The 21,538-nt window shown below is 44.8% G+C and overlaps 5 protein-coding genes and 2 non-coding genes across 10 annotated transcripts; 4 read left to right on the top strand and 3 right to left on the bottom strand.

Annotated features, from left to right (window-relative positions):
* The first annotated feature begins 109 nt into the window (after positions 1-109).
* Fem-1 lies at positions 110-4,942 on the top strand. Of its 2 annotated transcripts, NM_166408.2 has the most exons (7): positions 1,777-1,871; positions 1,953-2,052; positions 2,348-2,630; positions 2,739-3,481; positions 3,548-3,963; positions 4,030-4,256; positions 4,321-4,942. In NM_166408.2, the coding sequence occupies exons 1-7, from the start codon at positions 1,852-1,854 to the stop codon at positions 4,482-4,484; spliced, it is 1,953 nt and encodes a 650-aa protein (NP_725993.1). In that variant the 5' UTR covers positions 1,777-1,851; the 3' UTR covers positions 4,485-4,942. The 2 variants fall into 2 exon arrangements, with proteins under 2 accessions (NP_611508.1, NP_725993.1); NM_137664.3 differs by lacking the exons at positions 1,777-1,871; positions 1,953-2,052 and adding an exon at positions 110-497.
* On the bottom strand, positions 4,821-5,831 carry CG13437 (uncharacterized protein). The gene is made up of 3 exons (NM_137663.2): positions 5,532-5,831; positions 5,141-5,359; positions 4,821-5,083 (listed from the first exon to the last, which is right to left on the bottom strand). Exons 1-3 carry the CDS (start codon positions 5,665-5,667, stop codon positions 4,989-4,991), a joined length of 450 nt encoding a protein of 149 aa, NP_611507.1. The 5' UTR covers positions 5,668-5,831; the 3' UTR covers positions 4,821-4,988.
* A 514-nt stretch (positions 5,832-6,345) lies between these two features.
* On the bottom strand, positions 6,346-21,056 carry Lrt (Leucine-rich tendon-specific protein). 2 transcript variants are annotated; one of them, NM_137662.4, is made up of 6 exons: positions 20,370-21,056; positions 9,781-10,186; positions 7,913-9,100; positions 7,701-7,847; positions 7,550-7,635; positions 6,346-7,491 (listed from the first exon to the last, which is right to left on the bottom strand). In NM_137662.4, the coding sequence occupies exons 1-6, from the start codon at positions 20,384-20,386 to the stop codon at positions 6,909-6,911; spliced, it is 2,427 nt and encodes an 808-aa protein (NP_611506.2). In that variant the 5' UTR covers positions 20,387-21,056; the 3' UTR covers positions 6,346-6,908. Both variants share the same exon structure in this region, with proteins under 2 accessions (NP_611506.2, NP_001286640.1).
* Positions 9,241-9,312, top strand: tRNA:Trp-CCA-1-2 (transfer RNA:Tryptophan-CCA 1-2). The gene has a single exon. It is a non-coding gene; the product is annotated as a tRNA-Trp (tRNA).
* Positions 9,454-9,525, bottom strand: tRNA:Trp-CCA-1-1 (transfer RNA:Tryptophan-CCA 1-1). Its single transcript has one exon. It is a non-coding gene; the product is annotated as a tRNA-Trp (tRNA).
* Positions 10,807-11,660, top strand: CG11159 (uncharacterized protein). The gene is made up of 4 exons (NM_137661.2): positions 10,807-11,077; positions 11,145-11,233; positions 11,286-11,349; positions 11,429-11,660. The coding sequence occupies exons 1-4, from the start codon at positions 10,924-10,926 to the stop codon at positions 11,560-11,562; spliced, it is 441 nt and encodes a 146-aa protein (NP_611505.1). The 5' UTR covers positions 10,807-10,923; the 3' UTR covers positions 11,563-11,660.
* CG16799 (uncharacterized protein) lies at positions 12,320-14,859 on the top strand. 2 transcript variants are annotated; one of them, NM_001299712.1, is made up of 4 exons: positions 12,320-12,446; positions 13,513-13,671; positions 13,724-13,876; positions 14,011-14,859. In NM_001299712.1, exons 1-4 carry the CDS (start codon positions 12,410-12,412, stop codon positions 14,199-14,201), a joined length of 540 nt encoding a protein of 179 aa, NP_001286641.1. In that variant the 5' UTR covers positions 12,320-12,409; the 3' UTR covers positions 14,202-14,859. The 2 variants fall into 2 exon arrangements, with proteins under 2 accessions (NP_001286641.1, NP_611504.2); NM_137660.4 differs by having other exon boundaries at positions 14,011-14,291.
* Positions 21,057-21,538: the final 482 nt, after the last annotated feature.

Below are 21,538 nucleotides of genomic sequence, written 5' to 3'. Positions count from 1 at the left end.
AAACATATGTAATATCTGCAAAGGGCGCGAATAAACGAACGATAAACTAACGGTCAGCCTATCGCGCCGAGTCACTGTTTTCACTCTCGCAGGTGCACCGCTAGGTGTGACCGTATTGCCGCCTGGCCTGGAAAGAGTGGGCCTGTGTGGATTGCTTCCATACCCATACCTGGTGATCAGTGATCACCGATCAGTGCAGCATCGTCCATTTCCCGGCCAGAATGGACGTCGATCCCGCAGAAGAGGCGCCTCTAGACGAGGCACATACGTCCATATACGACGGCTATCCGCCCGATTTCGGCTACTTCAACATGGCCCACGGAATGCTGGTGGAGATCTCCGAGGAGATCCGGGCCAAGTTTCCCCACGAGCCGCGTCTACGTTTCTCCCAGCTAAACAACCTTCACCTAGCGGCCCGCAGTGGTCAGATGTTGAGCTTCGTCGAGATCTTGAATTCGGTTAGCTGCAGGGCGGTGCAGACCCACCTGGTGAATACAGTGAGTACTCCACGGCACGGATGGAACGGCTTTTTGCGTAATTGCCAGAGTTCACTACTGCGTCATTAATGAAAATTGCCGCCGCACGTATACGTATTATTCGGTTTATATGTAAAAACAAATCTGCTGCCGCATAGAGCGATTCTATACACGCTCCATTGCTGGTTTTTTGCTTTCGGTATTTGTATTTACTTGGCTTGTCATTGTTTATGAGAGAGAACGAGGGAGTGAGTGAGAGAGATGGACTGTGAGAGGGGGAGCCACATGGTCTACAGGCAACACCCGCTAAAAGGGCGAAGATCATATTAGGATTTTATTATAACTAGCCATCGTTTGAGCGATCTACTTTTATTGTGTTTCAAATTTGACACAAAGACACCATTGTCTAAGGCATTATGCGAGTGTCCACTGTAGTGTTTATAACTTTACTGCCTGCCAAGAAGGCAAACAGATCGCAGGCGAAATAAGCAGTATTTGGTGCAGTTTTTCAATTAATGACCGAACAATACAGATCAAAATCCTATTTAAGGCACCAAAAGTCACTGTCGCAATTGATTCGATATCAAGTGGATGATGACACTCGGTCCATCTTTAACCAATTACTCAGGAATGGCGTGGCTATCTGGACACGGAATTGGCCAAATGCCAGACCAAATGCTTTGCAGTTTCCTGAAATCGTCAATTTGAAATATGCGTTTATTAATTTGTTTATTAACAAACTAATTCCAACACCTCTGCTGTTGCGTTTTAATCTAATCGAAGCCATAGATCCCATAAATAGTTCAATGGAGTACGCTTTTATTGCATATTGTTTATGATAAGTATATGCTAAGTGTAAGAAAAGATAAGTAATTGGAATGGAATGAATTAACCAACTACTTTTCCAACTGCAAGAAAATTTAAATGGAAAATCTTTTCAAAAACCCATTCTATAGAATACCGAAATAGGGTTCGTGTTTTAAAATAAACGAATTTGTAGTCATCTAGTAGTAAGGGACCAACTTTTTTTCCCGTGTAGCGCATTGCGGTTGACTCTGCTTCCACCCCCTATTTTATTGTCCTATCCTATCGTATCCACTCTCTCCGAGCTGCAATGGATTGCTGGAATGCAGGCAGGCAAACAGCTGCGGGCGGTAAACAAGCCCTCAAGGACCTCTCTCCTTGAACAGCTGTTTGGCCCTGCGCAGGATCTATCGCTGCCTCTCCGTGCGATTCAACCCCCAAAAATACTGGAAGCGTATGCAAACTTAGGGTTGAGAATGGAATCGTGAGCCTGGCGAAGTTTTATCGAGTTTTTCGGTGCTCGGAACTCCACTGTCAAGGCAGCTGTCAGTTAAAATTCAGATTGCAGGCCATGCACGCGGAGCTGTATCGGTAATACATAGTTGGGTTTTATGCCCAAGCTCCAGCTAGAATTGATCTCGAATCAAATGGCTTTTCACAAATTAATTGCAGCACTCGCAAGCGGTGGTATGAGTCCGCTTGGCCTGGAGCAGGATTCTGGCGAGGAGCCAACGACACGCTGCCCGTGACGAACTACATCACGTATCCGGCGGTGAGTGTCCCGTCCCGGGCCAGCAGTTCCTTGACCCACATTCAGATGCTGCTCTAACCGTGCCGCAACGCAGTTGCCAAGTTTATGGACTTTGCCCAAGTCCCATTTCGCCCATGTAAAGCACAAAGAACAAAGAAAGCGCGCATGGTCTTCCCAGAGATTTCATACCTCACGTTTATCACTTGCGACGCACTATTTTCGTCCAACCTTGACTGTGAAACGGCTGCGCACGCACATCATAAGTTTTCCCTGGCCCCTCCAAACATTCTAGTTTCTATACATTTTTCATCGCCAGAATTTCGATCAGCCGGATGGACAATCGCTAACACCCCTGACCATGGCCGCGATGATGGGCAATGTGAAATTCGTGAAGACTCTGCTGTCGCACTACGACGTCGACTTGGACCGAGAATGCAATGTCATCTACGACGGGATGGTGGTCTACGGAGCCACAGCCCTGTGGGTGGCTGCCGGAATGGGGCATCTGCAGATAGTCAAAATGCTCGTCCAAGCGGGAGCGGCCATCAATCACAATACCAAGGCGCAGTCGTCGCCGCTGAGAGCGGCCTGCTATGAGGGTAAGCATCCAAAAGCTCTCACTATACGGAAGTGCTATGAATTATACGCTTACTTCGTATATTTCACTCATAATCATGGATATGTTATTAATTTGAATATTTCCACAGGTCGATTGGACATCGTTGAATTCCTAATTGACAATGGCGCTGATGTGAATGCCACGAATTTGTTCAACAACAACACGCTTATGATTGCCGCCTACAAGGGTCACCACCTGGTGGTAAAGACTCTACTTCAGAATGGATCAAGGGCCAATGATCAGGCGCTGTGCGGCGCCACTGCCTTGCACTATGCGGCCGAAAGCGGTCACCTGGATGTGGTGGTAGCCCTGCTTGACCATGGCGCCACTCTGAAGAAGAATGAGCTGGGAATTACGCCCGCCTTGCAGGCTGCCGAACGTCTCCATGAGGATGTCCTTGAAGCGTTCATCGAACGACCAGAACTGATGAGCTTGGAGGAGCAGATCACAGCATTGGAGCTTCTGGGAGCCACTTATGCGAATGACAAAATCAAATACGACGTGAATAAGGCCTATGGCTATCTGCTGAGAGCCATGCAGCTACGTTACAGCAATCCACGCGGTGTGATCCGCAAAAGAGTTCAGCCCACTGTGCCCGCGTATGACAATTGGCTTGAGACTGAAAATCTGCCCGAATTGTATGCCATCAAACTTAATCACCACTCCATCCACATGGAGTCGCTGGCCATAAGGGAACGCATTCTGGGCCGCAATAATCCGGAGTTGCCTCAGGCAATTATCTATCGAGGAGCTGTGATGGCGGATCAGGGCAGGTTTTACCAGTGCCAGGTGCTTTGGAACTACGCCATAGATCTGCGAATGCGCAATAATGTAATTTTGACTTTTATTAACTCTTGAGTATGTATATACGAATGTTCTTTGTTTAATCTCTTCTAGGTATCGGTAGATCGCGATCTCTTACGGTTCGCCCAGCTTTTTGCTCAGATTTTGCGGGTGGAGAACCACAATCTTACGTTGGATCACGTTCTGCCAGTTTTGGCCAAGTGTCAGCAGGAGATCGAGAACAATAAGTTTAAAATTAAGGAAGCCAAGCCCAACGCTTGCCCCAGTCTATGGCAGGATCAGAATAATCAGAACTGCATTACTGCACTCTATCTAATCAAGATCGTTACCCATTTGGCGCGACGCAAGAAGGATCAAAACATTGACGAGGAGCACATCCAGCAGCTATTCCTGGTCGTACGCAAGTTCATACAGAACGACACTCGCCTGCAGGATGGACAGACATTGCTGCATATCGCCGTCAATGGAGTGATGCCCGTAGACGAGTTCTACACAAATGAGATGTGCAGGTAGGGTTCAGATTCACAAAGGGTATTTTTCAGAATATAGAACTATAGCATTCGTTCGCACCACAGATTTCCCTGCTATGCCACTGCTTTGGTTCTGGTACACTGTGGCGCCTCCGTGGTTGCAGTGGACTCGGATCGGAACACCCCTCTACACATCCTAGTGACCAAGGTGAACACCACTCAGGATCGCCAGGCCGAAATGGCTCGCATTCTGGAGCTGTTCGTCGAGGCAGGAGCCCATTTGGATGCAGTGAACGCGGCAGGGCAGACAGCGGCCACGGCCTGCAAGCTGCGTAAGCATAACCATTGAATTCCACACTTGACCCCGTTACTAAAAGTGCTTGACTTGACTTGCAGCTATCTTGGCCAATCGGCTGCACGCCCATCAGAATGCCCACACCAGCCTCAAGTGCCTGGCCGCACGCTCAATTGCCACCAACAGGCTAAACTTCAAGGGTCTGATACCCACGCAACTGGAGGCCTTCATACAGATGCACAGCGTGCGCAAGGTGCTGCCGTAGATAGTCAATGGCTTGAGCCGCAACTGAAGTAATTAGAACTGTGAATACAATAAGCCACGTTGGAACACATTTATATATCCATATGTAGAAGCTTTGGTGTCTGTATGTGCGATATGTTTCGAATTTAGCGACTTAACTTAGCCAAAAGAATGCAAAGGGAATGTTTTTTTTTAGTTTTTTACACATTTTATTTAGTATACTTCACTCTTAATTTATTTACAATTACAATCTGTAACAACTGCACACGTGGACTGACTGTTTGTTTGTAATCATTAATCATAATCATAACTATTAATCATACCTATGTAAAATCATTTTGTACATTTTTTATGTAAAACTACTATTATTCGCAGTGCAAGAGGGCGCAGGCCACCTAAGTTGAATCAATCGAATTGATTATGTTTTTTTAGGTGCAAACGAAATAAAAAACCAAACCAATATGTAAATCACAGCTGACCAAGACAAAGTACGCATATTTACAATTTGATAATCGGCCTAAGTTGACTAGATGTCAGCATCGCTGATCTTGTGGTTGTTGTGGCGCACCTGTGGATACACCTGCGGCTGCCGCATCACTTCCTCGTAGGACGGAGGAGGTGCTTTAAATACAAATATTTCCTTACTGGCTGAAAAAGCGGAGAAGGATTGATACTCACCATTGATCACGTAGTCCTCGTCGTGCATATAGGCAGGATTTATCACCGCATCCGTGGGATATGTCCGCTCGATCGTACGCTCCTCCAACGTGGAACGTTGCGAGCGATGCGAGTAGCGCTGCAGATTCTCCGTGTTTTGGTGAAAGTGGTTCATATAGTGATCCTCGCGCTCCACATCATCGTGCTGCAACTGGATAACGTGAACCGATGGGCGACGTTCTAACAAACAAACAAACAAACAACATATTAGTCATTTGAGCTATTTGATAAGAATCTTAGCTGACTGATAGCGTAATGAGTTATGAATCTCAATTATTTCGTTTAATCCGATACCACTAATATGATTTGCATGCTATATAGTATTTAGCATCAGGTAAATGAAGCACCCTACCCGTATCGGCGATGGCATCGGTGTAGTTCTCGCCAAACCGAAACGGAGCGGCCAAGGACTTTTTGCACTTCAGGAACAGAACGATCAGTATCCAGCCCAGGATGAGAACCAGGTAAACAAATCCTAGCATGCTCATGTGAAGGCCGTTTAATCCGACCCAGTGGGTCTGCTAAACTGGATTTTGGCTTGACTGCTACTCCTAGCGCTCCTCCACTGGGGCTGGCGAAAATCGATAAATGCTGTCGCGTTGGCGGCGTCGAGTGGTCATTGTTGTCGCCCGACGGCTGGCGCGGAACAACTGACCGAACTAGCCAGCCAGCTTGAAAGTCGGAGCGACGCTGCCGAGGGACCGTCGCCATATCAGCGGATGGCCACAACAGAAAACGAAACAGCAACGGAGCAATGGAGGATGGGGGCTTTCGCCGTCCAGCTTTTTTCCCTGTCAACTTTGATTTCTGGATAAGCATTAAAAATTCCGTACATGTCGATAAATTCAGCAATGATTGATAAGGAGCCACGCAGAGTACCCCATATGCATACGCCCGTGGAGTTGTGCTCCCCCGGGACCCCATTGACCATGACGTGGGATGGCGTGGGATGTGGCCAGCTATGAGCTCATTTGAATGGGAAATTAACTTATTCTCTCCACCGCGCATATGGATATTCGTGCCATACATGACGTCATGGTTGTGGGGTTAATAGCCCACTTAGCATTATGCGGCCTTTTGGCCGTCGTAGGCCTGCCCAAAAATAGAAACCTGAAAAATTGCCCAACTGACCTTAGGAAACCCCAATCCAATTCCAATTGGCAGTTGGTTTCTCATTGCTCATTTCACTTTTATTTACTTGATGTTATGTTTTTCTTTCCTATTGTGTGCTTTGAATTTGTTAATAAATTATTAAAGCCGTAATTCTAAAGGGCCATCCATGACTTACGAGTTTCATTGCTAACATAAAGGAGGCGTAACACTAAGTTAACACTAGTTCTCTGGATGAGACGCAAGGGGTTTTCGATTGGGGAATTAGTTACAGTAGAGGTCAATAGCATACACTAACCAGTTCAAATACGATTCACAATACAAATCAATATTTTTATACAAATTCTAGTTTATTATTTTAGGGATTTTCCTTTGGCCGCCGCCACTGTAACTATTTCTTTGATAAATGGGAGCTTAGGGATGCGTATCGATTAGCTTATGGCACAAATGGGTTAGTGTGGGCCAACTATTGGGATTAGTGCAGTGTACCTTAGGACTACGTTTATATGTATATATAATATATGTGTATATCAAGAGTCGGTACAGTCCGTACTGTACTATCACATGGTTTATTGAGTGGGCAGGAGTCACATCCTGCTGCATCGTGATCCGTGCCTCCTCACAGGCTCGTCGTTGCCTGCAGCTTGAGGTAGCGCGTCCCATTTTCCGCATCCGCCAGGCGGGCTATGTGATCCGAGGCGGCGTAACAGGTGGTGGCCGTCGGAGTGCCCGGTCTGCTGTTGTTGTTATTGTTGTGCATGCTGCTGCTGTTGCTATCGATGCTATCGCCATTCCTCCCACCGCCGCCACTGCTACCGCCAGTCTGCCGAATCCGCGTGGCTCCCCAGATCAGAACCAGCACGGAGGTGACCAGCACTCCAAGACCCAGTCCCGGCAAGAAGCTCTTGTTTAGCGAATCAATGACCGTGTAGCTGTGCAGCAAAGTCGATTGCTGCGTCTGTTGCGGTTGACTTCCTACCACCGAATTGAAGCGGCGTTGATTCACCTGGTAATCCTCACCAGCATCGTGCACCACCTCGGGCTTCAGCTCATTGGCGTTATAGTAGGGACGTCGCTGATACTGACGGGACACGGGAACGGCACCTGGACTGCTCCGCTCCAGTCGCGTGATGTTGGAGCAGCCGATGTTCAGTTCCGAGTCGGGCTTCTGCTCCTGGATCATGACCAGACAAAATCGATAGCTTCACGGAAAGTGCACATTAGTTATTAATTCTGGTAATCGGTCGGTGGACAACTCACCTCTCGCCTATTTCCAGGGAGGAACTGTCCGGCACTATGACGCTGACTGTGTTCTGGCCATTGACCACTTTACTCTCGCAATGGATCTGCAAGGAATCAAATTATGGAATAAGAAAAGATCCTTCATGATCGGTTTATCCACATTAATTACCGGTGAGTTATCTATTAGAATTTCGTTGATGTGCTCCTCCTTGTAAACAAAGATTGCATCGCACATGTAGTCCTTTTTGCTCAGATTGAGTAGCCAGGTGAGGATCAGTCCATAGTCTGTCGAAAAGTGCAGCTCATGTAGAATAATCTGTGGTAAGGATAATGATAAGTATTACACGTTGTTACAGCGAATTTCTTTATTATAGTACTGACCTCTTCGGACAAATCTTTGATGGGCGACGTCTGATTGGGCTTGGCTAACGTTTCCAGGTGCTGCATGATGTTGGCGTTATCCTTCTCCACGTTGTCCATGTCGCAGCTGAGCGTCTCCACGGGCACCTGGAGTAGAGGAGCTCCTTCCAGTCTCGGGGGCGTCACACACGAGGCACTCAGACTGGAATGGAGCTGCGACTCCTGCAGCCACTCGGCAAATGGACGAATGCTGCAGTCACAGGACAGGGGATTCTCCTGCATCTGCAGGCTCTCCAGTTCCCTCGCTCCGTCCATGGCGTTTCTTGCCACAATCGAGATGTCATTGCCCGCCAATCGCAACTCCCGAAGAGATGGTAGCGGTGCTATCAAATCCGAGGTCAGTGCTCGCAGGAAGTTGTGTGTAAGATCAAGTACGGTCAAACGTGACAAATGCTGCAGTGAGGCACTGGAGATGGCTACGATGCCGTTGTAGCTCAGATCCAAGCTGTCCAGTGCACCCAAGCCGAAGAAGGCGTGATCCTGCAGCACATCGATCTGGTTGTGACGCAGTGAGAGGCTCACCAGTCTCGAGAAATTGGCCAAAGCCTTGTTCTGGATGCTCTTGATCAGATTCCGATTGAGATTCAAGCTCTCGAGGTTCCTCATTCCGGGCAGCGTTTGCTCGCTCAGTGGTCCATTCAGGTTATTGGCCTGCAAGTCCAGTTGTCGCAGACTGAGGCACTGACTCAGTGACCTCAAGCTTTGGGCATAGTCACCCAATCGATTCCCGCCCAGCTTCAGCACCTCCAGCTTTCGAAGATTAACAAACGTGCGTTGGGATATGCTAGAGATTTGATTGTTGCTCAGCTCCAGATAAACCAAGCTAGTCAATCCCACAAAGTCCGCCGTTCCCAGAGCCTTGATCTTGTTATTGGCCAGATCCAAGCGCTCCAAGGCGCTCAGCGTGGACAGGGCGTTCCAGGGCACGCTCATCAGTGCGTTCCCGGGCAGACCGAGTGCTTGCAGCGGTCCTCGAATGCCCAGGAAGGCGGACTTGTGTACCCGCTTGATCTCTCCGGACGAGATTACTAGTCCGTGGAGCGAGACATTGTCGAAGATCTTCGCGTCGCTCAGGAAGGTCACGTTGCGCAAGGAACAGTCCAGCAATGATATGGAGTAGGGAGAAGTGCGTAGTCGATCCGCCAGGAGCTGTAGAAGGTATAATTATGTTAGAAATCAAGCTACAAAGCAAAGATGTACTTATCAATACTCTATAAATATTTGTATATTACTTATTAGTTAGTAGATTATTTATTTATTAAGAAATATTTTAAAAGTCTTACTAACTAGACTCCGTGGCGCAACGGTAGCGCGTCTGACTCCAGATCAGAAGGTTGCGTGTTCAAATCACGTCGGGGTCAAAGTTGAGAGTTAAAATATATATATTTTGTAAAAATTAATAGCTCATAATATCCCTCATATTGATGCGCGAAGTATACATATTTTCAACATCAAAATATGATTTTTAAACAGAATATTTAGAGTGCAAAATATGTTACCTCTGACCCCGACGTGATTTGAACACGCAACCTTCTGATCTGGAGTCAGACGCGCTACCGTTGCGCCACGGAGTCAATTGAAAATCCCACTGCCTATTTGTGATTTTAAATTAATTAAATCTAAGTATAAATCACAAATATCATTGATAATACTGATAAGATAGGTGCATTCGACTCCGAAATCAGAGGTTAATATACGACTTTAAATATTAAGATAGCATGCTAAATAAATAGAAAAATATAAGCATAAAATGAATTGATCGAATAAATCTCTATCTCAATCATCTAAATTGTATAGATAAATCTGGAAAATGCCTAGAAATATCTCACCATCATCCCGTGCAGATCAATGTTGCATCGAAGTGTGTGAGGCAGATCGCATCCGCACTCGAGTTCCGCGTTCCGGGTACCCGTGATATTGGGGCACTTCCACTCCATGAGGGCATCATCCACGGGCAGCGGCAGCGAGGACACCTGCTCCGCCTTGCGCTTCCTCGGCGAGCTCTTGTTCACATACTTTCCGGATGTGGACTTGGACTTTCCTCTGCCGGCAACGAGGGCGGGAACCGCTGCCGCCGATACCACATAGGCGGTGGGCGTGGTGGGCGAGGTTACTGAAGAGGGAATGGTGCTGGAGGTGGTGCTGGTGCTGGAACTGGTGGTGCTGTCCTCTAGCAGATCCTTGAGGTCATTGGCCGCTGCCAAAGTGCACAGCAGCAAGAGCATGAGAATTGCACTGTAAGTGGAAAAATTTTCATGGAAATTAGTGGGACGAGCATTGAAAAACGAAAACACTTGGATGTCTGGATGCTTGGATGCTTGGATACTGGGCGGGATGCACTTGCTCTCCTCGCACAACAACAGATCATGCGTTTTTAGGTCAAGCCGCAGTTGTCACTGACACTCTGACACACAAACACCCACACATAGTGCATCTGTGTCCAGTAACCAGTATCTAGTGGATGCGTTTCGGGCTAAAGATTCCCATTGTTATCTCTGCAAGACAATTTGCCAATTTACGGCTTAACGCAATCAAAGCGATTTATTGAATGCACTGAGAGCTAAACTAGGTTGCTTTTTTCTAATCCCACATGGTAACAAAATAAAAGTCATATTTTTTAAGCTGGCAAAGATTGAGATACATTCGAGATTGCCCAGACAAAATTAGTTCAAACATTTTTTGTATTAAAACTGGGATGGGAGTATCCCCATCGATGAGTAACCCGCACGATTTTTCCATGTCACCAGACCGCTCCCGAATGTCGCCTCCCACTTGGAGAAGAAAACAAAAACTGCGTGCGAGGCTTTAAAAACCCAGATTTCGGGCGCTACGCATCCAGTGCCGTAGAAATAATTCCGCAGCAAAGTGCCCAGTGCTCGCAGTTGCCGCGGAGGGAAGCGCTTCTTGGATCTTTCGAACCCAAAAGGATTAGCAGTGGTCCCTCCAACATTACAAGCCCCTCCCAACCCAGCATGGCCAGTCACTTGCCCAAAGGTGGTGCGCTCTTCCTGGTGCTCAATCTTCTCCTGCTTTCGCAATGGGAGACCGAGTCTAAGCTGCTCACGCGTTGTCAGTTGGCCAAGGAGCTGTTGCGCCATGACTTTCCCCGCAGTTATCTATCAAATTGTGAGTAAATGTATCCTAAATAAGTTAATTAGTAGAAATATAAATTCCCATTTAAATTTGCGCAAAGGGGTTTGCCTGGTGGAAGCGGAGAGTGGACGCAGTACATCCAAATCTATGCAGCTGCCCAATCAGAGCGTCAGCTACGGTCTGTTTCAGGTGGGTCAACCCACGTTCCTTATCAAATATATTCTAAAGCGCAATTTCGCAGATTAACAGCAAAAATTGGTGTCGCAAAGGTCGTCGTGGCGGAATCTGCAACATCAAATGCGAAGGTGAGTTCGCAAGACTTCCCAAAAACACCCACATATAATGACGGTCTATGATCTCCTCTCCCTTCCCCGTCCGCTGCAGAGTTCCTTAACGATGAGATCTCGGATGACTCGCGATGTGCCATGCAGATTTTCAACCGCCACGGATTCCAGGCCTGGCCCGGATGGATGAGCAAATGTCGTGGGCGCACGCTGCCCGATGTCTCGCGTTGCTAGGACTTCGACTGCTGCACTTGGACTCGCTCATAGTCTTAACTAACTCTACTCATAGCTACTAAAGTTGCACATACATAAAGCCTAAGTCAGTTTCATTGAATAAGGTGTATTTATTTTACTAATCGCGTGATTAAAGCATTTCCAGGAATTCCCGCTATCAGCTGCAGCGAGATGTAATCGCAAAATGTTGTTTTTTTGTCCCCACGTTTAAACAAACACCTTTGACAAATTTTAGCTATCAAATGGAACGTTCATTTTTATAGGTGTACAAAAGAAATGAAAAAAATTTTATAATCATTTTACTGCAATGTTTAGACAAATTTAAGTCTCTTTTAATACCACCTACGTGGATCTAAATCTTAAATTAAACATAGTAGCTAGCTAGATCGCGTTCATAAAACTCTGTAGTATCTTTTTATACCAAAAATTCCGATAAAGCACATTATCATAAGTTTGGATCATTGAACTCGGGCTTCTTCGATTGATAAATGCTTTCATTCACAATTATCAGGATGGGTTTGGTAGTCATGGATCCAGCCCAAAACCCTCTCCGTTACCATCCAAATCATTTGATTTGTCAGAGAGTTCAGGTGGTATACTTTCAACCGTGACTAGCTAGTACCTTATCAGCATTATCAGGCTGGCGAGCAAATTCGTTTGGTTGGCTTGCTGCTCTGCGATCGTCGTTTTTGGGAGAGAACTGCCGCCATTCGAAAGCGAACTGAGGCGCAATTGTATCTGAGAAATACTTGGGCGTTCAGTACTTAAGCTCGGGCCAGCAGCGTCGCACCGGCGGGCTAGCTTCTCATCGGATCCGATCGGGTGTGCAAATCATACATATAAACATATGTGTTTGAAAGCACGCCATCCCAAAACGAAACGCGGTAAGAAGACTCAGATACAGATACAGATACAAATACAGATACTCGTGCTCCCCTCAAAAAAAAAACTCGTTTCCTGCTGCCGAGAACTCTGTTGTTCTGCGTTAATTAGGTAAACAAAGTAAACAAACTGTTTGCCGAAGTAAAAGTGTTCTGCTAGAGGAAATATCTTAAACTCATTACTACTACTACATTTGCCTGCATGGAAAACTGAATGAAAAGTGAAACGTGCACAGTGGGTTTCCTTTATGAAGGAGACTTTAAAACTGCGTTGAAGTTAATTTGTGTTTTTGGTATTAGATAACCGTGACTAGTTAAACTGTTGCGAATAAATCATATTCTTTATTATTTACATACGAATTTTTCACGTTTTAATGACACGTAATCAACATGTAAGGCAATTCTACAGAAACAAAAAAGTCCAACAAAAAAACGACACTAATTTATAGAAAAATTATTGATAATTAAAAACGAAACAGGTAATAAAATAAAATAAAAAACAGTAAATAATAAAATGAACACAACCAGTGATGTTAATCTCATCATGATAACTCAATATCTATTAACTTTATAAATATGTTTTACGTAAACAAACGTGATGGACATTTCTCTAGATAGAATGGATGAAATATAGATATGTAAGTAACAATAAAGAAGTATAAAGATGCCAAAACATTCAAGGCTTCGTGAACGCGTGGGAGTAAACAAAGGTGTATATAATGATAATTTTGTAGTGCTTATTATTAGGAATAATATTGTTTGGTGTTAAATAGAAGACATGCCATGGGAAACTGCGAAAAGCTACAGAACTGTGAAAGCATCTCCACTAAAAATGCCAACTGTCCATTGGTAATTCCACACTTTCAAAGATTGTTAAATATTCGAACCAAAACCAGGTGTTATATGTAGCTTCGAAATGGGAAAGTGAATTTATACGCACAACAGAGCTCTTTGAACCGTTTGGGTGAGGAGTTAAGTATGTCCATAAATAATGAGGATCACACGTAAAACTAAGCAAAATACCCTCTAATGCAATCGATGTTGCCTTCTCCTTCTGATCTCCTTTTAGATCTGATGAACATGAAAACTTTTTGTTTATGGATAGTTCCAGTGCTGATCCTGCTGCAGCTGGGAATCGAGCAAGTGGAGTCCAAAAAATATCAGCGCTGCGAACTCACAAGAGTTTTGGTGGAGAACTACAACTTCGACAAGACCTTCATTTCCAACTGTAAGTCATTACTACAAAATTAAATCCATTGAATTAAAGCTAGTTTTGTTAGGGATCTGTTTGGTGGAGCACGAAAGTTACTTGGACACCACCAAAGTAACGAAAAAGGGAAACGAAAGCAAGAACTATGGCCTCTTTCAGATCAACAGCAAGGATTATTGCAGCGAAGGACGAAAAGGAGGGCAGTGCAATATGAAATGTGAAGGTAAGATTGCATTATACTAGTTATATTATCAGCAGGAAACAATTTCAACTGTTCAATCAATCAATTTCAATTCAATTACTCTATTGAGGTGCTTGTTTTGCATAAAAAGTTCACTAATCACGCATCTTTGGCAGACTTCTCCAATGACGACATCAGTGACGACATCGCCTGCGCCAGAATGATCCAGGAACGCGAGGGCTTCAAATACTGGAAGGGCTGGGATCGCTTCTGCCGCAATCCACAGAATCTGCCCAATCTCCGCGTGGCCTGCAACCTGCGTAGCCTGTCTCCAGTGCGATCACCTCGTGGATTCTTAACGGGCTGAACAGCTATGTGCTATATGCTACTTGAACATCTATCTTAAAGATACATACTACATATGTGTACGTGTACATAAATGCTTTTGCATAATTGCTTGGTCGGAGTTGCATTTCTTGGCTGATGCCCACACAGGGATCGCGAATCGGAGACTGAGGGCTGCCAAGTGGGCGACCTGGCACTTTGTTTGGGCGTTGCGATCTTGATGCCACTTTCCAATGACATCTGCAACTGCAACTGGGTGGTAATTGATAGTCCACAGAGCTGCAGCGCAACAGACTGCAAACCGAGACCCATTCAAAGTCAATCATAGCAAGCTGGGTTCTTGCCACCGCCACCACGACGAACAATATCATTTTGCATTTCCGCTCGACAAAAGGCGGCGTTTCCGTTTCTGGCCAACAATGGCCAAACGCACCGCAGGGCATCACCATCGGATCATTCAGGGAACCGTGCAAAGCCCCGGGGCAAACAATAACAGGTGGAGGCTCAAAAATCAGAGCGTAACTTTGTACTACAATGGCCAAAACATAAGCAGAGGAAACACTGGATCGCCGGTTCCATTAGAATGCGTTTTGCATATGTACGTGGTCAACATAAATCCGAGCTTTGCCGCTTAAATCGCACACCGAAAAGAAATAATCAGGATATGTGAAAATAAATGGGAAATATTTGTTCACAAATGGATTTCATGTTTATCTCAACTTCTGTTTTAATACGTGATAAAGATAGACTTGGCTACATAATTTGATATATATATTAACCAGTTGTTAGTGGCTTATACTTGACCATTATTTCTTTCTGTGCAGCGACAGCGAGTCAAGTGTTGTTTTGACCATTGCGTACACACCGGCAACATCCTCAACAATAAAAATATTTTAAAATGCAGCTCAGCACAACTCCACCTCTGTCACGCTAACTGGTCAACGATTCGAAACGTTTGAGTGCCTTTAATTTCCGCTGTCCCCCAGCCAGTCCATTCTGTTGGTTTCCTACCCGTCCTCAGTGTGGCTAATTATGCATAAAATGCCACGCCCCACACTTCCCACCGCCCGTGGAATCGTGGAACTCGGAGATGCCATCGCTGACCTGTCGCCAGTGAGTCAGCAGGAGCATTCGATCAAAACTCGATCCCCATATCCGTCTGCCGAGTTCCATGGGCCAACTATCTGTCTGTTTAGCCTCAGACTTAGCACGGACTCGCTAATCATGTCGCCACAACCAGTTGAGCCACTCCGAATCCCATCACCTCCATGTATGCTGCAGACTGGAGACGCCAGTTTGGGTTGATTATTCATTCATCTGGAGCTGCCAGCTCCCACACATCCGCATCGCCTGCCAGCTGTAGGCGAATTTCAAATGCACTCTAATAATCAATCGGGTTTTTAGCATGCAACTAATTTTATTTGTTTTTCAATATATGTTTCACATATAAGCCAGATAAACCGAAAACGTGCTGATTGGCATTAGAGAATAATCCAGTTTTTGGTTAGCAACATTATGACTTAACTTAATGGCAAGCCACCATTCTAGCTGAGTAAACCGCTTGAAATCTGCGCCGGTTGCTGTGTAGGCGCTCGGTTCGTAGCGCCATCGTCATCATCGGAGACCTGGGCACCAGGAACAACTGAAACTGCGGCAAGAGCCAGACGCAAACTGCCTGAAATTAAGGCACGTCAACGGAAATAAACCCTCTGCTCTGCACATGAGATGGTATATTGTGTGTGCTATATGGTATATGGGTGTAAACACGGCCAAATGGTTGGAAATGGATTGCGTTGGTAACGGCATTGCAACGTTTTCTGTGCTGCGCCGGATGATGCTGCATGAAGATCGAGAGATACAGCCATATGATAATGATGCCGCGAAATGGGTGTGAGTGCAGCTGACTCTGAAAACTTGCCGCAAAACTTCGAAACTGATTGGAAATCAGAAATAGCGGAGGATCGTTGTAAAAACGATTCTTATTTATTTTGCACATAATTTGTGGCCTAACTGGCATAGCAATGTTATTATTTTGTTTCTCGTATTTATTCCTCTCACCATTGCCAAACAATTTAGAGCTCCCAAAATGGTCAAAACATGCGATAAGCCACCGAACAATTAAAAACGCGTTTTTCGTTAGCTCGCCTTCTTTGGCAATAGATGGCAAAAAAAAATTTGAAGAAAAAAGATTATAAGTAATTGTAGGTAGACAGATAACGAATGGTAGTTGCTCTTTGAGCTTGGTTGTTAATTATACAGCTAGATGTTCATAAAAATAACAATCAATTTTGTTTTTATTACCCGATTTGCTACTTTAAGGGAAATGTGTCTTATTTTTTTTTTCTGTGCAGCAAAGTGTAGAGCACAATTTGGCGACAGCTGCAATTGTGTTGCCTAATTATTTATTGTTAAATATTTTATTTTTTAACCGCAAACGAATGAGCGAGCAAAAAAAACCAGCAGCAACTGTTGCAGCCAGCAAATTGGGCAACATGTAGCTAATCATAATGACAGCAACATGTTGCTTAGGCCAAAGGCGAAATTAGTAATTTGCTATTTTATTTTATTTTTATTTTTTCCTCATTTTATTTCGGTTTGGTTTCGGCCATATTGAATATCAACATGCTGGTGCATTGTTCGAGTGTTGAAAGCGCATCGAAATGTGGCACATACTGAACGAGCGCGTTTGTGTGTGTGGCAAATGAAATTTATGCCTAGCATGAAAATAGTAAAAGTTGCTGCAAAAGCCAACCAAAGGTCGAAATGTCACGCAAAAGTGGCAGCCACAGACGTGAGGTCTGAAAAATGAAAGAAATAAAATTGGAAAACCGAAACAGCTGCTTTCGAAACTGAACTCAAGTAGCCACACCAGCATCAACAATTGTGGTCTGTCCAGGTATTTAGCATGCCGAAAAAAAAGGGAAAAATGTGCCGACACAAAAGGACAGGAAACTGAAACATACAAAAAGGGATTTAATTGTGATGCCTATCCTGGCAGGCTTTCTTTACCCATTCAAGGACCCACACAAATAAGTCCCTTTCTATTAAGACGGAAACGGATGCCGAGGATCTGAAATATCAAATTTCCATTCTTATTTATGATTCTCGATGCTCGTATAAATGCACTCAAAGCTTAATCAGCATTTTTATTTCTGTTTATTTGGGCATTCGCTACAGATAATTATTAAGTGAGGTACTTATACATTATAATGCCAGTCTACGCTAAAATTCTGAGCACATGAAAGCTAATACAATCTCGAAGCTATCAAATATATTATATATTTTTTTGAAAGAAAAATTTTTCACATCTTTTTCAATTTTTAAATAGCCTCAACAACATCTGTCTTAATGTGGGCTCGCTGGCATTTTCAAATAGCTGGTAATATTGTCAAAGCGAACTGCAAATCACAGGTCTGACAAACTTGTTTCAGTTGTAAGCGACAAAAAAAAAGGCAGGCGGGCTAACAAAAGCAACAAATCCGAGAAATAAAATTAGTGAGTATTATTTTTAAGAGTGGGCCGACGACAAGTCAACGGAAACGTGTGGGTGGCTGACTGGCTGTCGTCTCTGGTTTTGACTGCTTTTTTTTTGCCGTTTTAGCCTTTGTTTGTCGAGCTGCCTGTGCTGGGCAAATTACTTTTTAATTGAACACACACGTGGGCAGCTGCTCGACTCGAACAATTAACCAAATCTCGGACAAAGTAAGCCATAAGTGACAGCAGTCGCTGCAAGTTGCGTCCTTTGTTTACATTCAGATGAGGCCAATATGTGAAATAAAACAAAATTCTGAACAATAAAATAATCTGGGTAATCCGCCGGGGGAAGAACTGAATCGGCTGATCCGATCCGATTCGAAGCGATTTCCCCTGGGGCAAGGTAAACAAACCATTTTCGAAGTTGTTTAAGCCGGCATTTTTATTTTATTTACCAAATCTTGCACTTTATGGCCCTCGCAGCCTCCGTCTGAACATGAACATGAATGAACTTGGAGCAGGCTGTGTTTAATTTAAATTAAATTGGATTTTTCGTTGGCCCGTTCTGGTCCAAAAATGTTTTTAAATCCGAGTATGCCTGCTTTTTTTTTTGTTGTATGCCATTTGCATATGAATATGGCCGACGGCAGCCGCTGCGAACAACTAAAAGCAATTTGAGCTCGAAATTTATGGACAATGTTTGGGTTCTGGTCTGTTCGCTCCTGCAGCTCATTTCACTTGCCTGTGGGTCATTTATTTAATGCGTATAAGAGCATTTAAATATTATTAACGTGAAAGGATCGTCGTGCCATATAATAAACTAAAACATCATATTATGAAAAAATGGACAGGAAGAAATCATTAAGTTCAAATTCATATTCCATCAAAGTAAAGCACCAAGAATTGGGCAATGAATTAAAATCATTAATTTAATTATAACAGACATCTTAACTTTGAATAATCTTTAAATATAAATAGGTATAAGTACAATTTTTATAGTGATGCCACCCAAAAGCTGGGCCTCTTTTGTAACTTTCCCCGTACCTCCCCCGAAAAAAGTCCACATCCGAGGCAACCGAGATACCTAAGAAACCAAGTTCACAGCCCACGCAAACCTCAGAAAGCCAGTTGAGACACGAGGAGGCCGCCAACGCATGTGCATAATGCTAAATCGACTGTTAATTGCGACATTTCGAAAGCCGTGACAAGTCGAGCCAAAACATACATACATACAGACCATAAAGACAGCAAGCCAATAAAATGGAAATCGCTGCTGGCGCGATATCAAAAATCAATGAAAATTTCGGGGGAAAATATTGAGAGAGAAGAAAGCCGCCATGCCATGAAAATGAGCTCGAAAATAGACAAAATTGAACATATTATGCGACATCAGTTGGCTGATAGATACTGCCGGAGATCTTGGTCTAGCCCACACCGACGGCTGCCCACACACGAATGCAAATGCCAGATAGACCCAAAGTTGTGTGGCAAGAAATTGCTCGGATGCTGCGGAGGAGTATGCTAAGTGAATGGCTGTTTAAGTTATGCATGCACTGCTAGAAAAAAGCCCTAGGATGATCCTAGCACACATTCTTAGCCAGCAGAGCATCATCATTGTGTGCTGGTGGAGATGGGTGGGGGGAGACCCAAAAAACATTAGCTCATTGGATCTCGTCGGATGACAGCGACACACTTTGAGCACAAAAAGTAAGTGGGCAGTAGGCAGCTGTCGTTGCGCTCCCATTGCCAAATTTGGCAACTGGTTGTGGAGCAACCACAGCAGCAGCAGCAGCAGCAGCAGCAAGTAAGTAGCACAAATGTCTCTTATTTTATCTCTTTTCCTTGGCTATGGGTATATGTGTATGTCCCGCATCAAGCGATCGCCCACGGTTGGCGAAACAAAAGACTTAGGCAACGAACTTGCCATGTCAAGCCAAGAAGAACAGAAACCAAATGTGTGTGGATTCCAAAAGCCCAGGCCAGGCGGCTAATGAGCCGCATGTAAAGCAGTAAAAAAAATTATATAAACATTAATTATGAGCAATCGTTTTTTGTCTACCCTCCGCTTTCGTTATTATTGTGGGCGTTCGAAAATGAAATGTAAACAAAAAAAAAAACGTCTTTTTCCATTCCCATTTCATTGTCGCCGTAAGTTAAGATCGAGCATCCAGAGCTGCCCGCTGTGAAAATGATGAGTTATATAAAATTAGAAGAGCTTGGAGACGGCAGAGAGGCAACAACAAAGCGCTAATTGCGCGTAAACCGAGCGGGGAAAACAGTGGAGCCTCCGTGTGTGGGTTTCCTCCATTGTCTCTCTTTCCACTCGAGCCCTCGAAATGCGTGGGCCTCTCAGGTGAATTGGGAAAACATTAGCCCATGAAGTTGTACGAAATTCGAGACAAACGCACACACACACACACACACAACGGAAGTGTCGTGCGTTGGGCGGCGTTAAACGACTTTTGAGCTGATCGAAATCATTATATCTATGAATTTTAATACGAGTTTATTATGAGCCCGCGGCCGAATCGACTTCGCGATTAGCTGGCTTTTGTTAGATTAAATTGTGCTAATTTCTGCTAGAGAGAGAGTTTTAAAATTCGCCACAAAGTCATGTGGTATTCAGAGCACTCTGATTTCTATCGCATAAATCGTTGTGGGCGACACAAATGTTTATTTGCCATCAAATTAACGCAGAGACCAACTATACACTCACCTAAGCTTTGGCCGCATTATGGGCGAGGTCCTCTTTATCAGCGTGCGAAACTTAAACAGAGCGACGTTGCTGGCAGCGTTCATAGAACAATAAACCGCATTAACCTGGCCGGAGCAACGTTTCCGTTTTCTACCTGATAACCGACGGGTCTCGCCCTGTGCTCCAGAACGTTTCTACTTGAAATGCGATAAAGATCTTTACGGTGCACCGGCGACAATGCGATCGGTGGGCCGTCAGTTGACACCCCTGGAGTTCGGGCTCAAGCTGGACTCGCCGCTCGCACACAAACACACTCGCGCACACACGAAATTAAAATTTCATTCATGAAAAGCGGCAGGAACTGCAGGTAGGTATGTACTTATATATATATATATGTATATGATGGTAACAATCAACAGAAAGAACCGGAAACGGATGCGTTGTTTGTCTTGCCCCCCGCCAGGATTCCCAGAGTTTTAGACGACTGGGATAGGGATGATGATGATGATGACGAACAGGTAGCGCTTGGCGAGCAATTCCAATTCCACCGACCGACGTCAGCAACGACCACTTGAGTATTTGGTTAAATTAGCATTTTCACAGAGCCGTACTCTTCGAGTTGCATGCGGCAAAACACAGAAACACTGAAATGGTAGGAGCAATCAACAGCCACGAACTGATCCCGACGACGTCTGAAACTCGACTGAGCGGCCTACGCTCAGGTAAGGCAGGTCGAGCCGCCAACAGAATGATTTCATGTGCGTTTTCCTCTCTTTTTTTCTTCTTTTTTTTTTTTTTTTTGGTTCGTCTGTGTTGTGTTCTGTGTGTGTTTGCCTTCGCAGTCGGTTCATTCACAAATACTGGTCCGATGAATGGGCTGCCGCCACCGCCTCTGCATCTACATCCGAATTGTGTGGGCAGGCATCAGGAATCGAGAAGCGGGCAGCGGGCATCGTGCATTGTCGAATTGAACATGGCTCGGTTCTCTTTTTCGGCTCGCCAAAGATCGCATACCGTACTGTTTGCTGTTTGCTGGCCTAACCCAAATAAGCGAGCCACTACTAAACTAAGCGAGCATTTCTTGGCTGGAAAATAAATCAAGCAGTTGGGAAAAAGTTCTCACACTCGACATGGCATCTGCTTGGCCAACGTTGGCCGTGGGCTATTTGATTTTCACATTGAGTGTGCCG

Source organism: Drosophila melanogaster, chromosome 2R (assembly GCF_000001215.4).
Source record: "Drosophila melanogaster chromosome 2R".
Classification (NCBI taxonomy): Eukaryota; Metazoa; Arthropoda; class Insecta; order Diptera; family Drosophilidae; genus Drosophila; species Drosophila melanogaster.
Note: the sequence above shows the minus strand (reverse complement) of the source record. Positions and strands in the feature narration are given on the sequence as shown.

Bases quoted from the DNA above. Each gene is read 5' to 3' on its own strand.
- CG16799 (NM_001299712.1), top strand. From the start codon at position 12,410: ATGTGTTTGAAAGCACGCCATCCCAAAACGAAACGCG. The intron at 13,672-13,723 runs GTAAGTCATTAC...TAGTTTTGTTAG, and splicing joins CAAGACCTTCATTTCCAACT to GGATCTGTTTGGTGGAGCAC. The intron at 13,877-14,010 runs GTAAGATTGCAT...CATCTTTGGCAG, and splicing joins GTGCAATATGAAATGTGAAG to ACTTCTCCAATGACGACATC.
- CG11159 (NM_137661.2), top strand. From the start codon at position 10,924: ATGGCCAGTCACTTGCCCAAAGGTGGTGCGCTCTTCCTGGTGCTCAAT. The intron at 11,078-11,144 runs GTGAGTAAATGT...ATTTGCGCAAAG, and splicing joins CCGCAGTTATCTATCAAATT to GGGTTTGCCTGGTGGAAGCG. The intron at 11,234-11,285 runs GTGGGTCAACCC...GCAATTTCGCAG, and splicing joins TCAGCTACGGTCTGTTTCAG to ATTAACAGCAAAAATTGGTG.
- Lrt (NM_001299711.1), bottom strand. From the start codon at position 20,452: ATGAACGCTGCCAGCAACGTCGCTCTGTTTAAGTTTCGCACGCTGATA. The intron at 10,187-20,369 runs GTGAGTGTATAG...TTCCACTTACAG, and splicing joins ATAATGCGGCCAAAGCTTAG to TGCAATTCTCATGCTCTTGC. The intron at 7,848-7,912 runs GTCAGTACTATA...TCCTTACCACAG, and splicing joins TCAAAGATTTGTCCGAAGAG to ATTATTCTACATGAGCTGCA.
- Fem-1 (NM_137664.3), top strand. From the start codon at position 222: ATGGACGTCGATCCCGCAGAAGAGGCGCCTCTAGACGAGGCACATACG. The intron at 3,964-4,029 runs GTAGGGTTCAGA...TTCGCACCACAG, and splicing joins TACACAAATGAGATGTGCAG to ATTTCCCTGCTATGCCACTG. The intron at 4,257-4,320 runs GTAAGCATAACC...CTTGACTTGCAG, and splicing joins GGCCACGGCCTGCAAGCTGC to CTATCTTGGCCAATCGGCTG.
- CG13437 (NM_137663.2), bottom strand. From the start codon at position 5,667: ATGAGCATGCTAGGATTTGTTTACCTGGTTCTCATCCTGGGCTGGATA. The intron at 5,360-5,531 runs GTAGGGTGCTTC...TTTGTTTGTTAG, and splicing joins CGATGCCATCGCCGATACGG to AACGTCGCCCATCGGTTCAC. The intron at 5,084-5,140 runs GTGAGTATCAAT...TTGTATTTAAAG, and splicing joins CGAGGACTACGTGATCAATG to CACCTCCTCCGTCCTACGAG.